General features: G+C 43.3%; 1 protein-coding gene across 5 annotated transcripts in view; it reads left to right on the forward strand.

The window, feature by feature from the left end:
* The first annotated feature begins 5,306 nt into the window (after positions 1-5,306).
* Cdk19 (cyclin-dependent kinase 19) overlaps positions 5,307-17,442 on the forward strand; it is a 134,532-nt gene continuing 122,396 nt past the window's right edge. For 4 of the 5 annotated variants that reach the window (NM_001168304.1, NM_198164.3, NM_001291817.1 and 1 more), the window contains exon 1: positions 5,328-5,741. In NM_001168304.1, coding sequence (NP_001161776.1) covers positions 5,614-5,741 — 128 coding nt within the window. In that variant the 5' untranslated portion in view covers positions 5,328-5,613. Of the gene's footprint in view, positions 5,742-17,442 lie in introns of all 5 variants that reach the window. The other variant, XM_030245390.1, reaches the window with a different exon arrangement.

The raw sequence follows: 17,442 nt of genomic DNA on the forward strand, positions 1-17,442 counted from the left end.
GAAGTCGGTCTGCCAAGGCAGTGGTGGCGCATGCCTTTAATCCCAGCACTTGGGAGGCAGAGGCAGGCAGACTTCTGAGTTTGAGGCTAGCCTGGTCTACAGAGTGAGTTCCAGGACAGCCAGGGCTACACAGAGAAACCCTGTTCGCCCCCCCCCCCCCCAAAAGAAGTTGGTCTGTAGTGCTTTCTTAACTACAGCCCTGGCTATCCCACAGTGAGCTCTGAAAGGAGGATGAGTCATTAGTTTTCCTGAAGTGAGGGAGTGGTATGTGTGTGTGTGTGAAGGGGTGTATGTGGGGTGTGTGTATGTGTGGTATATGTATGTATGGTGTATTTGTGTATATGTGGTGTGTGTGTGTGTGAAGGGGTGTATGTGGTGTGTGTGTGTGGTATATGTATATATGGGGTATTTGTGTATATGTGGTGTGTGTGTGTGTGTGTGTGTGTGTGTGTGGTGTATGTATGTATATGGTGTGTGTGTGTGGTGTGTGTATGTATGGGTTATGTGTGTGTACATATGTGGTGTGTGTGTGTGTGTGTGGTGTGTGTATGTGTGTGGTGTATGTCTCTGTGTGTGTATTATTGTGTCTGTGTGTGTATGTATGTGGTGTGTGTCTGTGTGTGAGTGTATAACTGTGTCTGTGTGTGTGTGGTGGGTGTGTATATGTGGTGTGTGGTGTGTGAGCACATGCATATGGCATAAAGGTCTGATAAGGACATACTCCATGCCATTGTTCATTACACAGAGGTCAGGAGATAATTTGTGGGATTTGGTATGTTCCTTCTGCTATGTGTGTCCTGGGGATTGGACTCAAGTCATTAGGCTTGCCAGCAAGTGCCTTTGCAGTTTGAGCCATCTCAGTAGCCTAGGCCTCTGCATTTACCAGTCATGGACCAAGGTTGCTGTAGTGAGAAGGCATGAGCACAGACTTAGGGAATTCCTGAAGGCTGAGAGCTGGAAGCTGTTGCAGGCATGAGCCTCAGTAACAACTTCAGGGATGTATCCTCTTGCCCAGAAGAGTATCTGGAAAGCCCATCAGATCATACACCATATGGAGTAGGAGTTAGAATAAATTCCTGGACTGCATTGCTAAACCAGTATGTGTGTGTGTGTGTGGGGGGGGTTAGAAATAAACTTTTATTAAACTATTTAATATGTGTATTTTAAGCTTACAAGAGGATGACTTGTGAGAGTTGGTTGTGGTTTTCGACTTTCCACTGTCTGAGTCCTGGGTAGGGACTGAATTCTGGTTGTCGGGCTTGGTGGCAAGTGCCTTTTCCATGACCAGTCATCCTGCTGGTCCACTGTTGAAAATTATTGTCTTAAGGATAGAATCTCTCCATGTAGCTCTGGATGGCCTCAGCTCACTATGAAGACAAGAGTGGCCTTGGACTCACAGAGATCTGTGTGCCTCTGCCTCCCAAATGCTGTGACTAAAGGGGTATACCACATGCTTAGACACTGTGGAATGCTGTACAGGATGGAATCCATGACCTCAAGTATGCTAAGCAAGCATTCTATCCCCAGCTTTTAAAATTTTCTATTTACTCTCATATATATCCTCACGCATGCCTGTGTCTACCATTCAATATTTCAGTTGTTCATGTGAAAAACAGGAGTAATGGATTGCATCTCTCAGGGGTGTTTGTACGTAGAGATATAAGGGGTGCACACACCACTGTGTACAAAGAACAAGTGTATTAGCTACTTTTTCCATTGCTGTGGCTAGAGTCCTGAAAAAAGCTAAGGTCAGGAAGAAAGGAGTCATTCTGGCTGATGGTTTAGGGCCCTAGTCCATCGTGTGGTGGCTGAATATACTGCCGTGGGAGAGGCATGGTGGCTGCCTGTGCTGCGGCTGCTCAGTGTCAGCAGTCAGGAAGGAGAGAGAGAGAGATGTATGCTGGTGTTGCAGTGGGTTTTCCCCTTTTAGATTCAGTCTGGAATCCCAGCCCATGGATGGTGCCTGCTGCCCTTTCAGAGTGGGTTTCCTCCCTCAGTTAATCTTCCCTCTAAATATCTTCACCCAAATATGTGCTGTATCAATGCCCTAAGTATCTCACAATCCAATCAAGTTGACAGCTGAAATTAGTCATGCAACACTCAATCAAAAATCTTAGAGCTGGGCATGGTAGCACATGCCTTTAACCCCAGAAGTTGGGAGACAGAGGCAGGTAGATCTCTGTGAGTTTGGGGCCAGTCTGGTCTACACAGTGAGTTCCAGGACAGCCAGAGAGAAACAAAGAAATAAAGAAACAAAAATATTCTTGGGGTTGGACATGGTGCTCAGTAATAGGATGCTAGCCTAAAATTAAAATGCACAAGGCCCTGGACACAGTACTGCAGATAGAAGAAGGAAAAAAAAACAAACCAAACCTGTTATTCCAGCATCACATAGTGATCACATAGCCCATCCATGGGTTGGGATTCCTAAAACTATATTTAGACCATTTTTTTTTCAAGACAGGGTTTTTCTGTGTAGCCTTGGCTGTCCTGGAACTCAGTCTGTAGACCAGGCTGGCCTCGAACTCAGAAATCCACCTGCCTCTGCCTCCCAAGTGCTGGGATTAAAGGCATGTGCCACCACTGCCCAGTTAGACCAGTCTTATTGGAAAGAAAAACTGTGTCTCTTTCAATCCTTGCCAGCACTTTGGTCAGTGTGTCCAAACCAAATTGATACTTGTTCTCTCAAGTCTTGCTCCCAGTCCTGGATTCCCTGGTTTGTCCAAGGTTCTATCTCATTGGTGAAGTTCTAACCATTGAAGCCATGTTGGAACATCCCCTTTCCATGGACTCTACACTTAATTTAACCACCAAGTTTTGTTGAATTTGAGTTCTAAACAATTCCCAACACTTGCCTCTCCCTCATAATGAACACTGCTATTCCATGGGTTGTGTTTTTTGTTTTTTTTTACCGGTGTTAAAGCAGTAGCTCCTTCATTGGTACTTCCCCCTACTGTGAACTGAACTATATTGTCAGAGGAGTTTTTTTTTTTTTTTTTTTTTTCTTTCTCGAGACAGGGTTTCTTTGTGTAGCCCTGGCTGTCCTGGAACTCACTCTGTAGACCAGGCTGGCCTTGAACTCAGAAATCCAACTGCCTCTGCCTCCCAGGCAGAAGGATTTTTTTTTTTTTAAATACACAGACTGATTACATTTCTTCTTAGCTCAAATGTGTTTGATAAGCAGTGTAGTGGCACCTACTTGTAACTGCAGAGCTTGTGAGTCTTAGGCAGGAGGAGCCTGAGTTTGATGGGTTAGTGTGATCCTGAAACAGACTAACAAACTTAAAAAAAAAAAAAGTTTTATTTATTTAATGTATATGAGCACATTGTAGCTGTACTGATGATTTACTTATTTAATGTATATGAGCACACTGTAGCCATCATATGCTTGCCGGGAATTTGAATTCAGGACCTCTGCTCCCTCCGGCTGACCCTGCTTGCTCCAGCCCTACTTAGTTTGGCCTAAAGATTTACTTATTGTTGTATCTAAGTACACTGTAGCTGTCTTCAGACTCAACAGAAGAGGGCGTCAGATCTCATTACGGATGGTTGTGAGCCACCATGTGGTTGCTGGGATTTGAACTCAGGACCTTCAGCTGGTGCTTTTAACCACTGAGCCATCTCTCCAGCTCGTGAAGAACTTACTACTTACAGAACAGTGAAACATAAAACCAACGAGCATGACTCACAGTTTGACACCTCCTTATTTGCTTGTCTTATCCATTCCTTCTTTCTAGCTTAATCTTGCAGGACTCAAACTGGTTGCTTTCTCCTAATGTATCATTTTGTGACCGGGGCGCAGGCTGTCCTGCCTGCAGCTTTATGGTCTCTGTTCTCTCACTTCCTCAAGGCCCTGTTCGTTCTTTACATTTAAGCTCATGGTGCTTTCTTCATGACGGCTACCCACCTAGCCTAACAGTCATCCTGCCGATTTTATCACTGTGCCTTGTGCCTTACAGTTCATATTATAGATGTACGCACGGGAGTCCTACACAATGAAATCGAAAGGCCTGATGATTGAAGCTCATGACATACAGAGAGGAACAAGAATTGGAAGTTTTAGTAGGTATTGGAGATAAATGAAGGAGAGGGAAGGAAATAAAGAGGAAATAACAAGTCGATTCTTTGTTTAGATGGTCTCCCCAGCAATAATGTTGTCTATGGATAGCTTAGCTGCCTTTTTGACACAGACACCTTATCAAATTTCCCTTTTAAATTTAATCTTGTTATAAAATGCTGCCTTTTATTTTAGGTAGTGGAAGAGAGCTGAAACGCGCGTGTCGAATGGATCTCAATTTCTTTTCGGTTTAAAAGCCATCAATATGCAGTGGGTCACATTTTTAGTAAGGCACTTTCTAAGTTCTTACAGTACTACTTTGAGGTGATGGGTTCTGAGCCTCAGACACCATAACGAATCAACGTCATGAGCAAGATAAATACCTTAAACCCCTAGGTGAGCCTCGCCATTACTGTAAAACACGCTTTACTACCCAGCAAAAACGATTGTTTTTAAAACGCTGCATTTTTGCAATCTTCCAAGCGCTTTAATTGTTCTCAGACAGATGGCTAAAGCTAGGCTACCGCACCCGCATATGTTAGGATAAAACCGACTAGAGCGCCAAGAAAAAGATGATTGGCTGTGGGCCGTAGAAGTTACACGGTTCCCCTAGCAAGAGCTGGGAAACCGCTGAATCTTCAGGTTTTGAAATACGGTTTTTGCATCGTAAAGAAAGAAGATTAACCTATCAGGAAGAACCGAGCACATCCAATTACCAATCAAGAGCGGGAAAACAGCCAAAGCCGGAGATAACCAGGCACCAAAGCGGACGTCACTCTTCAGTCTCTGCCAATAAGCCGAGGCAAGGGGCGGGGCAACCAGAGGATCAATTGCCCAAGAAAACAAACAATGTGTAGTACAACTGTCTAAACCCCAGTCCTAAGCTCCGGATGCGCCGGAATGAGCTCTAGAGCAAGGCTCTCGTGAGGTGCTTCCCGCTTTTCTAGCCTAATGACAGTCAGGGCCGGGTATCTACTTCCTAGCTCAGCAAAGGTGTCCTTCCCGCCAGCTCCCACGGGCTCGCAAAAATCCCGCTGCAACTTTGCGCTACAGTTTACAGGAACAGCAGTCGCGCGCTGAGGGGGTGGGGCGGCGGCAGAGCGCAGGCGTACATGCCTTGTGGAGGCGTGGCCCAAAAGGCCCCAGGAACTCTGGGAACTGTATTCCCCGCTCCCGAGGAGGTAGCACAACTCACGAGCCCTCTTGAACTACATTTCCCAGAATGGCTCGCGACCTTGGGGCGGGACGCTTGGTTCCTTAATGAGTTCGAGAAAGCCGCGGCGCGGCCCACCAGGTTCCAAAACAAGGAAATGAAGGGAGGAGGCGGGACTGTAGATGCCTGCGGGAGCCGCCGCCGCCGCCGCGGAGGAGGAGGAGGCGGAGGAGGTGGCTGCCGCGGCCGCCGAGGAGTCCCTTGCTGAAGGCGGACCGCGGAGCGGCGGGCGGCGCGCGCGCGCCCGAGCGACGGCTGTTGGAGAAGTGGAGCGGCGGCGGTGGAGGAGGGACTGAGTGGCGGCGGCCCCCGCGTCCCGGTTTCTCTATGGGGGAAGCAGACAATGGATTATGATTTCAAGGCGAAGCTGGCGGCGGAGCGGGAGCGGGTGGAGGATCTGTTTGAGTACGAAGGGTGCAAAGTGGGACGCGGCACCTACGGGCATGTCTACAAGGCGAGGCGGAAAGATGGGTAAGAGCGCGAGCGGGGAGTGGGCTCGTCCCGTCCCCTCCGCTGCGGAGCCCCGGAGGGCTGGGTGGGTCGGAGCTCCCGGGACGAGGCGGCGTGGGTCGCAGAGCGACGTCCCGGGGCTAACTCGGAGGCACTGGTGCTGCCGCCCCCCGCTGGCCGGTCGCGCCCCTCGAAGTCGTACGGCGCAGCCCCGTCGGGGGCGTCGGTCCCGCCTGGAGTCGCGGCTGCGTGATTAACAGCGGGCGGCGGGTGGAGACCGCGCCTGGAGGTGGAGTTTAGGGGTCTGGTCCCCGGGGACCCTCCGGAGGGCTTGGCTGAAGAGTTACCGGTTTGGCCCTGTGCTGGTGACGGTAGTGGTGGAACTTCCAATCGGCGCAGCGCCTTCCCGGGGCGGCGGTTTGAAAGCTCGCGGGGGCGCCTCCTGTCTGGTGGCGCAGCGCTTGGGGTCCTGGCTGGCCCCTTGGGTCTGACTTCCTTGCCAACCCAGACTTCATCTCTGATGTTTACCTGGGGACTTCCCGATCCTGCTCCCGATTCCCACATTTTAATATTCTGAATTCAGCACTCTGAAGGTGGACCCTGGAGAGAGATAAATTGTATATTACAAGATTTAAGTGTTCTCTGGTTGCTTATCTTTCCTGCCTCTTGGCTATCTTAGGTATAAGATATATCTTGGCTATCTAATTCCCCCCAACCCCCTTTAAGATAGGGTATCTGTGCGCCCTGCTTGGCCTGGAACGGAGAGATTCGCCTGCCTCTGCTAATCAGGTACTATCATTAAAGGCGTATGCCACCAAACCTGGTCCATTTCTCTTTTCTTCAGGAAGAAATCTTGATTTCTTCAAGTTCTTAGCCTCTGTCAAATGGCTGTGAGCTTTGGTAGTGTTTATTGAGAACCTAGACCACCAAGAACAGAAAACGGAGTGACAGGCTTGAGCCTGGATTGCCGTTTCCTTAGTTGAGGGGATCTGTAGGAATCTCTTGGGAAGTCTTTATGGATTGTTATATCAGTAAAAGACAAGTTGATAAAGCATCGAGAATGTCCCCTTCGGGCCGGTGGTCAGACTGGCTTGTAAGAGCTGGCCCGGTGGAACCAAACTTCAGGCCTGGGAATGGTGAGTTTAAAGCCAGTTGTCACCTTGGCTCCTTTCTGGAAGGAATTCCTTTCCCTTAGGTTCTGTAACTTAGACTCAAACGATTGTCAGACTATACAAAAGGGAGACTTAAGGATTGTGATGGGGCATTTTTGATAAGCCGGATTATCACCATACCTCAGATTTAAAGTGCTCCTTGGGGCCCCTCCTTCCCAGTGCTGTGATTTGATAATGTTGGTGAGGCGCTCCCGCATCAAAGTAAGCAGTGCTCGAGCTACTTTTCTAAGAAGAAAGCCAGAGCACAGTCGTACCAAGTGTCTCATACTCAGTACCTGGAAAGTTACAGGTACTGTCCAGAACTCAAGGATGATGGTTAATCGCTATTGCAGGTAGACCTGTCTAGGCCAAGCTACTCAGTTGTCTGAGCTGTTTCTTTTAATTACCACATGTCCTCGAGTGCACACCAGGGGCTGGAGGGTACTGTAATTGACTTGCACTCTGTTTTTGGCATAGCCACTCTCCTGATTAAATTGATATTCCAGTGGGACTCTTCACAGGGCTGTTTGGGGAAAGCAAATCCAGTGCTGTCATTTGGACACTGTGGTTCCATTGTTGGGCTGGATTTTCCCGTATCCCCAGGGACTGTGCTAACGTTGTGATACATGTCATCTAGAATACACAAAGTTTTCATTAAAAATATCTTAAAATATTTTCATTTGCCCTGAGTCTTTGAGAACTTTAACAATTCTGTTTCTGAGTCACATAGACTAGATGGGATTACAACAGAAACAGTTTCCGCTTCTTAGTTTTCACTATATAATAAGGATATTGATTAAAATACACTTATTCTATGAGTGAAATTGGTAAAGTAGAGTACATAAAATAAGGTCAGTTTTTGTATTTTCAAAGTAGAATTAAAACAAAACAAAACAAAACAAAAAACCAAAACACTTAGAGCTAGAGGCAGGCATAGATGGATCTCTGAGTTGGAGGCTAGCCTGGTCTACAGATGGAGTTCCAGGCCAGCCATGGCTACACAGAGAAGCCCTGTTTCAAAAACACCAACAAAACAAAATAAACCAACCAACAAAAAACCACTTAGAATATGAAAATATATTTTCAGACCATTATATCACATGTTCAGACCACTATATCGCATGTAAGACAATCCATGATAGGTTTTATTTATTGATTTTCTTGGGTTAAGAGTCTGGTTCAGATTCCTGGGTTTACACTAAACATTCAAGTCTCTTGTGATTTGGTAGTGGGATTAGTTTTATGTTCATTACTAATCAGCAATTTGAAAGAACAGAAGGTTTTAGTGGTAGTTCTCAAATGTGATACGGATTTGGATAGTTAAGGATTTTATCCTCTGGTCATTCTAAATTACAGTTCCCCTCTTTACATTTTATTTTGGTAAGCTCAGGAAAATGAGTGGTGCGATGCTATTTTAGGGAGCAAGAAAGATGAGGGCCTGCTAGAGAAAAATAATTCTAGTGTATATAACACTATTGCATATACATGCATACATATGTGTACACACACATAAATGTACTCTATCATATAAATAAAAATTGTCAGAACTTTAGAATAACATTACAGGTTGTTAGTTACTTCAAAATGAGATTTTCAAATGAGATTTAAAATAGGCAATACAATGCAGTGTGTATTTATAGCAGGCTAGAAATATAAGACATGTCTTGAGTTTTTCACCTTTATATATTTAATTGTTGCATAAAGATTTTCATACACAGTGGTACTAGTGATGTTTTGATCCCTTGTACATTGTATACTGTTTCCACCAGAGTAAAAATGTCTCCTCAGACACTTAGAATGTCATTGTGTTGAAACATTGGAAATGTTGTTTCTAGCTTACTTGACATGTTGTATCAGTTTCTTTGCTGTTCAACATGGCACGGTGGCTTATTTCTCCCAAAGTGTTTTCCTTTAATAAAAATGTTTTTCATTAATTTTTCATTTGGAAGGAAAATGAAAATATTGACCCCTGTAAAAAGCAGTCAGGCTTGCACCCTCAAGATGGCACACCTGCTGCCTAGAATGTGCTGGCACGCATGAGGCCTGAGCCGCAGCCTGGGGGATTGTCATGGTTGAAGATACCCATTTCCACAGAGCTGTCCTCTGACTTCCACACCTGTGACATGTGGGTGTTCTCTCCTCTAGGTATTCAAAGGAAATAAATGCCAAAAAAAAAAAAATTCAGGCTGAAAATTAATTACCTACAATTTACTTATTAGACATATTACATGTGAGCTGTGGCATGCACTTGGAGGTCAGGAGACAACCTTGTGGCATGGATCTTGTCTACCTTCATATAGGTTCTGAGGGTTGAATTGAAGCTGCCGTGCTGGCGTTATCTATCAGACAGGTGCCTTCACCTGCTGGACCATTTTGTTGGCCCAAATTTACTTACTGGTTCTGAGGTCCAATATAGAGCCTTGGGAATACCCAGCATGCACGCTGCCACTGAGCTATGCTTCCAGCTCTAGGATATCTTAGAATTTTTTAGTATGAGTAAGAATTCATAAGATTTTTTTTCCTTAGTAGTAAAAAGTTTCACACTGTGCTGGGGATGTAGCTCAGTTGGTAGAATGCTTGCATAGCACACAGAGGCTCTAGGTTCTATACTGTATAAGCCGGACTTGACACAATACCAATACTTGGGAAATGGAGCCAGGAGGATCAGATGCTCAAGGCTGTAGTTAGCTATATATGAGTTCCATCCAGCCTGGGGCACCTGAGACCCTGTTTCAAAAAAAGTTGGGCATAAAACTTTATAGTGACAAGTCTGAAAACAGTATCTTTCTAGTTAGGAGCACTTAATTATGACTGATAAAGGAATATTGTTAAATTCTTTTCATTAAAAGGGTCATAAAAACCTGATTCTATGGCATAGGATTATATATGAAAACTTGACTAATGTGAGTTGGATTTCCAAGACTGATTGAAAACAAAAAGTTGCTTTGTATGACTGTTTTTGAAAGGTACTTGGTAATCGAAAGTGGAGTGGCTGCCAGAGTTCCTAAGAGTTTCAGTTTTGTCTTAGGTTTCAGCTGAGGACTAGGGTACGTAGGCATGTTTTAATGTCTCATGAAGTCCTTCACGTGTAACTACATGTAGATAGACACGGAAAATCAGTGCAGCAGCATCTGTCTGGGTGGTTTTTGTTTTTTTTTTTTTTTTTTTTGCATCTGCCTGTTTTTAATGGAGTTTCCCCAGTTGGTTTGTAGATTTTTGTGTTTGCTTTGTGTGTGTGTGTGTTTGCATTTTGATCGGTGGCTCCTGGAGGTTTAGGTAGTCCGCTCTGTGATAATAAGTAGTATTTTCTAATTCTCAACAGCTTTAGATCATCTAGCTCAACTGCCTTTGTTTTAGACAGCGGAGCTCAGGGAAACTCAGGGCTCCAAGGTTATTAACTCACTGTCACACAGAACTAGGAAGCCTGAAGCCCAGACAGGAGTCCTGTATTTTGTTATGCATTTTCCTTCCTAATGAGAAGAAAGCAAAAAAGGCCATTTTGGCCGGGCGTGGTGGCGCACGCCTTTAATCCCAGCACTCGGGAGGCAGAGGCAGGCCTGTTCTACAAAGTGAGTTCCAGGACAGCTAGGGCTCTACAGAGAAACCCTGTCTCGAAAAACAAAGCAAAAAAAAAAAAAAAAAAAAAAAAAAAAGACCGTTTTGCCTTTACCTTGGGTAATTTTATCTAAACACTTATTTCATACAAACAAAACAAAACAAAACACCAACCAACAACAAAAACAAAAACAAAAAAACACCCCCAAACCACTCATATCAGAAATATGGGAAAAAACTACAGGAAAAGAACATTTAAAAAAGGAGTGCAGAGGAGGAGGTATTTGGGGTAAAGTTGGTAGCTTGCCCAAGGCTCTGGAGTCAATGCCCAGAGCAGCAGAACAACAGAAGAGTGTCCGCATAGCTGCTTATCTTCCTGACTTACCCTGGTCCCCTGTGTCACCACTGTGGTCCTTCCTGTGACTCACACAGCTGCAGAACTGGTGTCCACCTTTGGTCTTTTCTCACTGTAGACTAAGATCCAAGTTGCTGTCATTGTCATATTTCCTGAAAATAAAGTCAGGTATATTTTGTTTAGAAAAATCATACATTTCTTCTTATGTATAACTGGGTCAGATCTACCCTACAGTACCTTAATTTGACATCAGAAGACATGTGCACTCAGATCCTGACCATTCTTTTTCCACTTCATTGAATTGATTTATAGTGTTGAACTACATTTTCTAGGACTTAGGTCTTCCCCTGTCTGATACTTACGTTTTACCTAGGATGGGGTCGTCACTGACAGTCCTCTTACTCATTTCTTTGTCCTTACACATCAGGCCACCTCTTGTTCATATTTCAGTACCCAGCTTTATTTGCTTTCTGCCGGAAGTCTCCCCTCAGTCATTCAATGTGCTTACCTGTGCCTCTGTTCCTCCTTACAGATACAGTTTCACTCGCAAAGATGTTGCAGTCTTTCCAAGTTGTTAGCTTCAGTGTCTAGTATACAGTTGGGTATATATACACAATCAAAAACTATGTAGATTTTGTAGTGTAGGGTGCAGTGGCACATACTCCACCCAGCACTCAGGAGGCAGAGGAAGGAGAAACCTTCAACTCCAACTGGGCCACACGAGACCCTGTTGGAAACAAACCCAAATTGTTGAATTTTAAAAATTCTACAAAGTGGTAAATGTGCTTTCATGACCTTAAGAACAAATTGAGCTAGGTAGTGGTGGAGCACGACTTTAATACAAGAACTTGGGAGGCAGAGAGGCAGGTGGATTTCTGAGTTCGAGGCCAGCCTGGTCTACAGGACAGCCAGGGCTATACAGAGAAACCCTGTCTCGAAAAACCTAAAAAGGAAAAAACAAAACAAAACAAAACCCAAAAAACTAAATTGAAATTACACACGTGCACATGCAGACACACACACACACATATACACATACGAACTTATGTGCAGTTTTAGAGACAGAAATCTCCATCTTTATCTTCTGTATGCTGGGATTAAAGGTATGTGCCACCACACCTGGCATGAAATTTTGAAATGGCAATGTTCTATGGGATAGGTGATTTGATATATTTCTATAGGACTAACTATTGATTTTAGGCTAACCTAAACTTGAACTAATGATCTCTCCACTTTGCCTTTCCCTGCTAGCATTATAGGCACAAGCCCCAGCCCCTGGTTAATTACAGGTCAAACCCAAGGCTTTGTGCAGGTTAGGCAGGCACAGGAGCTACTTCAGTCTATTTCCAGTTCTAGCACTAGTCATCTTGCCGCTCCCCCCTCTCCCAGTCTATGTATGTATTACTTTTTTTTCCTAAGAAGGTATACGTTTAATTGCTTCCCTTTCATTTTGAGGCAAAGGCTTAATCTGTAGTCCAGGCTGGTCTCAAACTCCCCATCCTTTTTGCTACAGACTTCAGAGTGCTGGGCACACAGGAGCATACTACCATACCTTATGGTTTCTTTTAATAGACGTTGATAAAGAGCAGAGTTCTTTTGGAATAGTAAGCATTTTTCCTTTTTAGACCAAACTGGTTTTTGCTAGTGTGTGAATTCTTTCTTCTGTGCTTTTAATAGCTATTTCATAGCCATGCTTAGAAGATATCAGACTCATATATTTTAGGAATTCTTTTTTGATATTACAGATTTATAGTTAAAAAGATATTTTTAGCATTTAGTAATTGAAGTGAATGTTGGTTTATATTTATTAGCTTATTTTTGCAATATAAGCTTTCTAAAACATTATTTTTGAGACCTAAGGGAAATAATCTCTCAATGCCTTGCTAGGAGCAGTGGTCCTGAGACTGAACAGCAGCTGCTAATAAGCATTTTAGGCTTGTGTGGCCATCTCAGATGTGCTTGTTTACAACTGAGTCTGAAGAGATGGGTGAAGAATACCAGTGTTCACAGAACAATGCAAAAGAAACCACTCCACTCTTTGAAATGAATTGAAGATAGTTAATTTTCAAAAAAAGTATTTTGTGGGCTGTTCGGTGGTTTCTCAGTTAAGAGCACTTTGTGACTCTTTCAGAGGGTACAGGTTTCATTCCCAACACCCACTTGCTGGCTCATTATTATCTGTAACTCCATCCAGTTTCATGGTATCCCATGAACTCTTTCAGGCCTCATGGGCATCATACAAGAATACATACATACATACATACATACATACATATATGTAGCAAAACACTCATACAGAAAAAAATAAAAATAAATCTTAAAGTATCCTGTAAAATGAAGAACGTGTTTAGTTAGTAATTGCAAGGGCCTGGGAAAGGAGGCGGTGAGTGTGCTGACCTTGCTGTCGCACCCTTTCCTCTCTGGAGGCAGCTCCTGGATGCGTTTTCTCTTGTGAATATATCACGCATGCCGTTTGATATAATACATGCTGTGGTTTGCATATTTTTCTTTTTAAACTTTAACAACTTGAAGACCGATCATTGCATATCTTTTGCACAGACATGTCTTAGTTTTGTTTTCTATTTTATTGACACATGATTTAACTAGTTAATCTTGATGGAACTTTAGAATTGTTCTAGTTTTTTGCTAGTACTAACACTAATGAATATCCCAGTAAGTGCAATATTAATATGTAAGTTAAATTCCTAGAAACTCTTTCCCTTTGGAAGTAGTGACTTGAAATTGAAATTGTTTGCTAATACCATGATCTACAAGACATACACCTAAACAGTGGAGATTAAGAAGTGGCTTTTGAGATACTGATGCAGGTAAGTAATGAATTACTTGTTTGCCGCATGACATGCAGATTGCTTTCACATACTGTTGTTTTAGTAATACAGAGTTTTAACTAGAATGAGTTTTAAAATACAGTGCCTGCCAGTGTTGATGAAGGAAGTGTTTCTACTTTCTCTCACTTTTTGGGACTTGATATACTGGATAAGATGTTAATATATGATATTAAATGGTAAGCTTGTTTTTTAAAAAATGCCCAGGATAGTCTGGGTTAGAAGTTGGTATAGACTATTTTAAGTTAATATATTACAGTTTGAAGATTTCATGGTGCTATCATCAGAGTTACAGTATTTAGATCTTTTTTGAATATTTGGATACTAAAAACTGAGTTTTGCTTACTGTGGTAAAATCCTTTAATTCCAGCAGTGGAGCATAGAGGTGGGCAGATCTCTGTGAACCTACGCTGGTATACACAGCAAGTTCCAGGCCAGCCAAAGCTACATAGTGAGACCTTGCCTCAAAAACAAATAAGCAAAACCCTCCCCAAACCAAGAATTACCACAAGTCAGTGTTGGTAAAGAATGAACTTGTTATCGTGTTATGTAGCTGGACAATGTTAGGACTTCCTTTTGGTTCTAAAACAAAGTGACAAGAAACATTATTTTTAGAATGTGTTTTAAATTTAAGTAACTAACTCAGCCATTTCTTAAAAATAGCATTTTTGGTCTGGAACCAGGCAGAGTTAGCCAATGATGCTATTTTAAAGATTTTGTCCATGTATAAATAGCTGACCGTCCAGCACTTCCTGTAATAGCTGTTGGAGCACAGGCTGTGCAGGGTAAGAGCATCTTGAGAGAGCAGGACGTCATTCAGGATGCAAGTGTGTAGCAGTCAGTGTTTTAAACTGAGGTTTGAGTTCTGCAGGAGTGAGTGATGGATCACAGAAATAAAAGCCTTTGGAGTCATTAGATGATTGGTGTCCTCATAAAATGTCTTAAGTCTCCTGTGGTAGGGATCAAAACATACAGTAAGTCTCACTACAAGGAAAAGCACAGCCTTCTTGCTGAGACTTTAAACTGTATTTTCTACGTAAAAATAGAAAAGGAAACAGTAGTTGATGGTAAATTACTGAGCCTCAGCAACAGCTTTTTGTCTGTTTACTGTATCCCTGTGCATTGTGGATTTAACACAGCCCTCATTGCAAAGGGGCCTTTGTCACCTTGTTGTTTAGGTATGACGCTGTACAGCCTCAAGATACCTTTGACAGGGCTGGAGAGATGGCTCAGCGGTTAAGAGCACTGACTGTTCTTCTGAAGGTCCTGAGTTCAAATCCCAGCAACCACATGGTAGCTCACAAACATCTGTAATAAGATCTGGCACCCTCTTCTGGAGTGTCTGAAGACAGCTACAGTGTACTTACATATAATAAATAAATAAATCTTTAAAAAAAAAAAAGGTACCTTTGATAGCCCACAGGTGCATAAAGCTTTTCAAAAGAAAGTCATTTATAAAAACATTGGAATTCAAGGTCATCCTCTGCTACAAAGAGAGGTGCCTCCGGAGAGAGGGAGTTAAGGAAGGAAAGAGGAAAGAATCTAAGTTCCCTAAGCATTATAGACCTACATAAGCAAGTATGCAAGCCAAGTAAAAAACAAACTAGTCAGGAGGTGGTGGTGCACGCCTTTAACCCCAGCCCTCAGGAGGCAGGTAGATCTCTGGGTTCAAGACTAGTCTGGTCTATAGAATGAGTTTCCCCAGTGCTTTAAGTCACTTTTAAAGACACAGTTAATAGTAACGGCACTGCAGGAGGTCAGGAATGCTGTCCAAGTCTGTGAGCTCTTGGCACATGTGCTTGAGGGTCTGAGTTTAGTTCCCAGCTCTGTAAGAAAGAAAGATTTCATGGTACAAAATGAAATTTTACTTTTGAGAAAAGCATTGCTGCTGCATCCTGCTTTTGACTTAGTACTGGTGAGCATATTCAACTTACTCTTTTTATAAAGATTTATCTAATTTTTATGGGTATCTGTTCTGTGTATGTAGGCGACTAGAGGAAGGCCTGGGCATCGTAGGGGTGAAATTACAGGTAACTCTGAGCTCCTCGACTTGGGTGCTAGGAACTGAACTCAGGTTTTTAGGGAGAGCATAGCAAGTCTCTTGTAGCTGCTGAGCTGTCTTTCTAGCAACCCCCCCCCCCCCCCCGCCACCATAAAGAATTAAACAAAATTATGTGTGTATGCTTGTGTATGTGTAACTGTGAGCACATGTAGGGTCAGAGGGCAATGTGGGGCCTGTTGTTGCCTCCCACCATGTGGCTACTGGGGTTGAACTCAGATCGCCGTGCTTGGAGGAGAGCGCCTTGAACCTTCTGAGCTATCACTGGCCCTGACCCTTGAGCTCATTGAAAATAAGTATGTTACTGTCTTGATAACCGCCTGTTACTCAGCTTGCAGGATTTGGAGGAGGGCCCCAGTTCAAGGGTGGTCTGGGCACAGAGAGACTGGGCCCTCTGCCTGTTTCTCAGAGCTACCCTTCCCACTTTCCTCCTCCTCCTCCACCACCACCACCACCACCACCACCACCACCACAAGTAATCCACTGGGAAGGCAAAAGTTAAAATATAGTTTTTAGCAACCAAGAATTCACCTTTTCGTCCAGACCAGTGGTTCTTAACCTTCCCAATGTTGAGGCCCTTTAATACAGTTCCTCATGTTGTGGGACTCTTCCTATCCCAATTATTTTTGTTGCTACTTCATACTTGTCATTTTGCTACTGCTATGAATCGTAATATAAATATCTGGTGTGCAGGACATCTGATATGTGACTCCTGTAAAAGGTTTGTTCAACTTCCAGCCAATGGGTCATGACCCCATAGGTTGAGAATTGCTGGTCTAAATGTGAAATATTTACATCCATCTCAGATAGAGTTGACCTTGAGTGCTATGCTGCACTGCACTGTGCTGCTGTGGTGTCCCTAGGAAGTAGGACATTGTCAGCTCCCTTGTGTTGTGGGACCACCAATATGTGTGTGATTTATCATTGATGGAAATTCATTATTTAGCAGCACATAATAGGATCTTTTTTTTTGTTTGTTTGTTTTTTGTTTTTTGGAGACAGGGTTTCTCTATATAGCCCTGGCTGTCCTGGAACTCACTCTGTAGACCAGGCTGGCCTCGAACTCAGAAATCCGCCTGCCTCTGCCTCCCGAATGCTGGGATTAAAGGTGTGTGCCACCACGCCCGGCTTTCATAATAGGATCTTATGTAATGTACAGAACCAGTGTTTGTTGATCTTTCAGTAGGAATACTTTTGTTTTTATTCTATTAAATTTGGTAAATAATAGCTGTACACAGTAAAAACCAAGCCTTCAACATCTTACGTAGTTGTACACAAGATGAAAATTGGATGCTTTCAGTCGTACTGTATTTTTTCAATTTCTCTTTACTTCTCAGAAGTAAACACTCGTGCTAGCCTCACTTTTAGTATATGCCTCAGGATCAAGCCTGTGGCTTTGGGGTCCCAGTGGATGTCATGCTGAAAAGGTGCTTGCTCCCAAGCCTAAGTACCTGAGTTCAATCTTTGAGACCCACAAGGTGGGACGAGAAACTGATTCCACTGACTTCCACATGTACAACCACACCCGTACACACAAGAAAGAGATACATGCATAAATATGGAAATAAGTAAATATGATGATTAAAAAAAAACTCATAAAGCATTGTGCATGTTTGACTTATATTACATCGAGCTGCGTTTCCAGTCCTTAACAGTATAAAAGTTTTTATTAAATTTATTTATGTGTGTGCTCATGCCTGTGTGCCTTAGGTTTCATTCATATAGGATAGACATTCTGAGTTCTTATATGTGTAAT

Source organism: Mus musculus, chromosome 10 (assembly GCF_000001635.26).
Source record: "Mus musculus strain C57BL/6J chromosome 10, GRCm38.p6 C57BL/6J".
Lineage (NCBI taxonomy): Eukaryota > Metazoa > Chordata > Mammalia > Rodentia > Muridae > Mus > Mus musculus.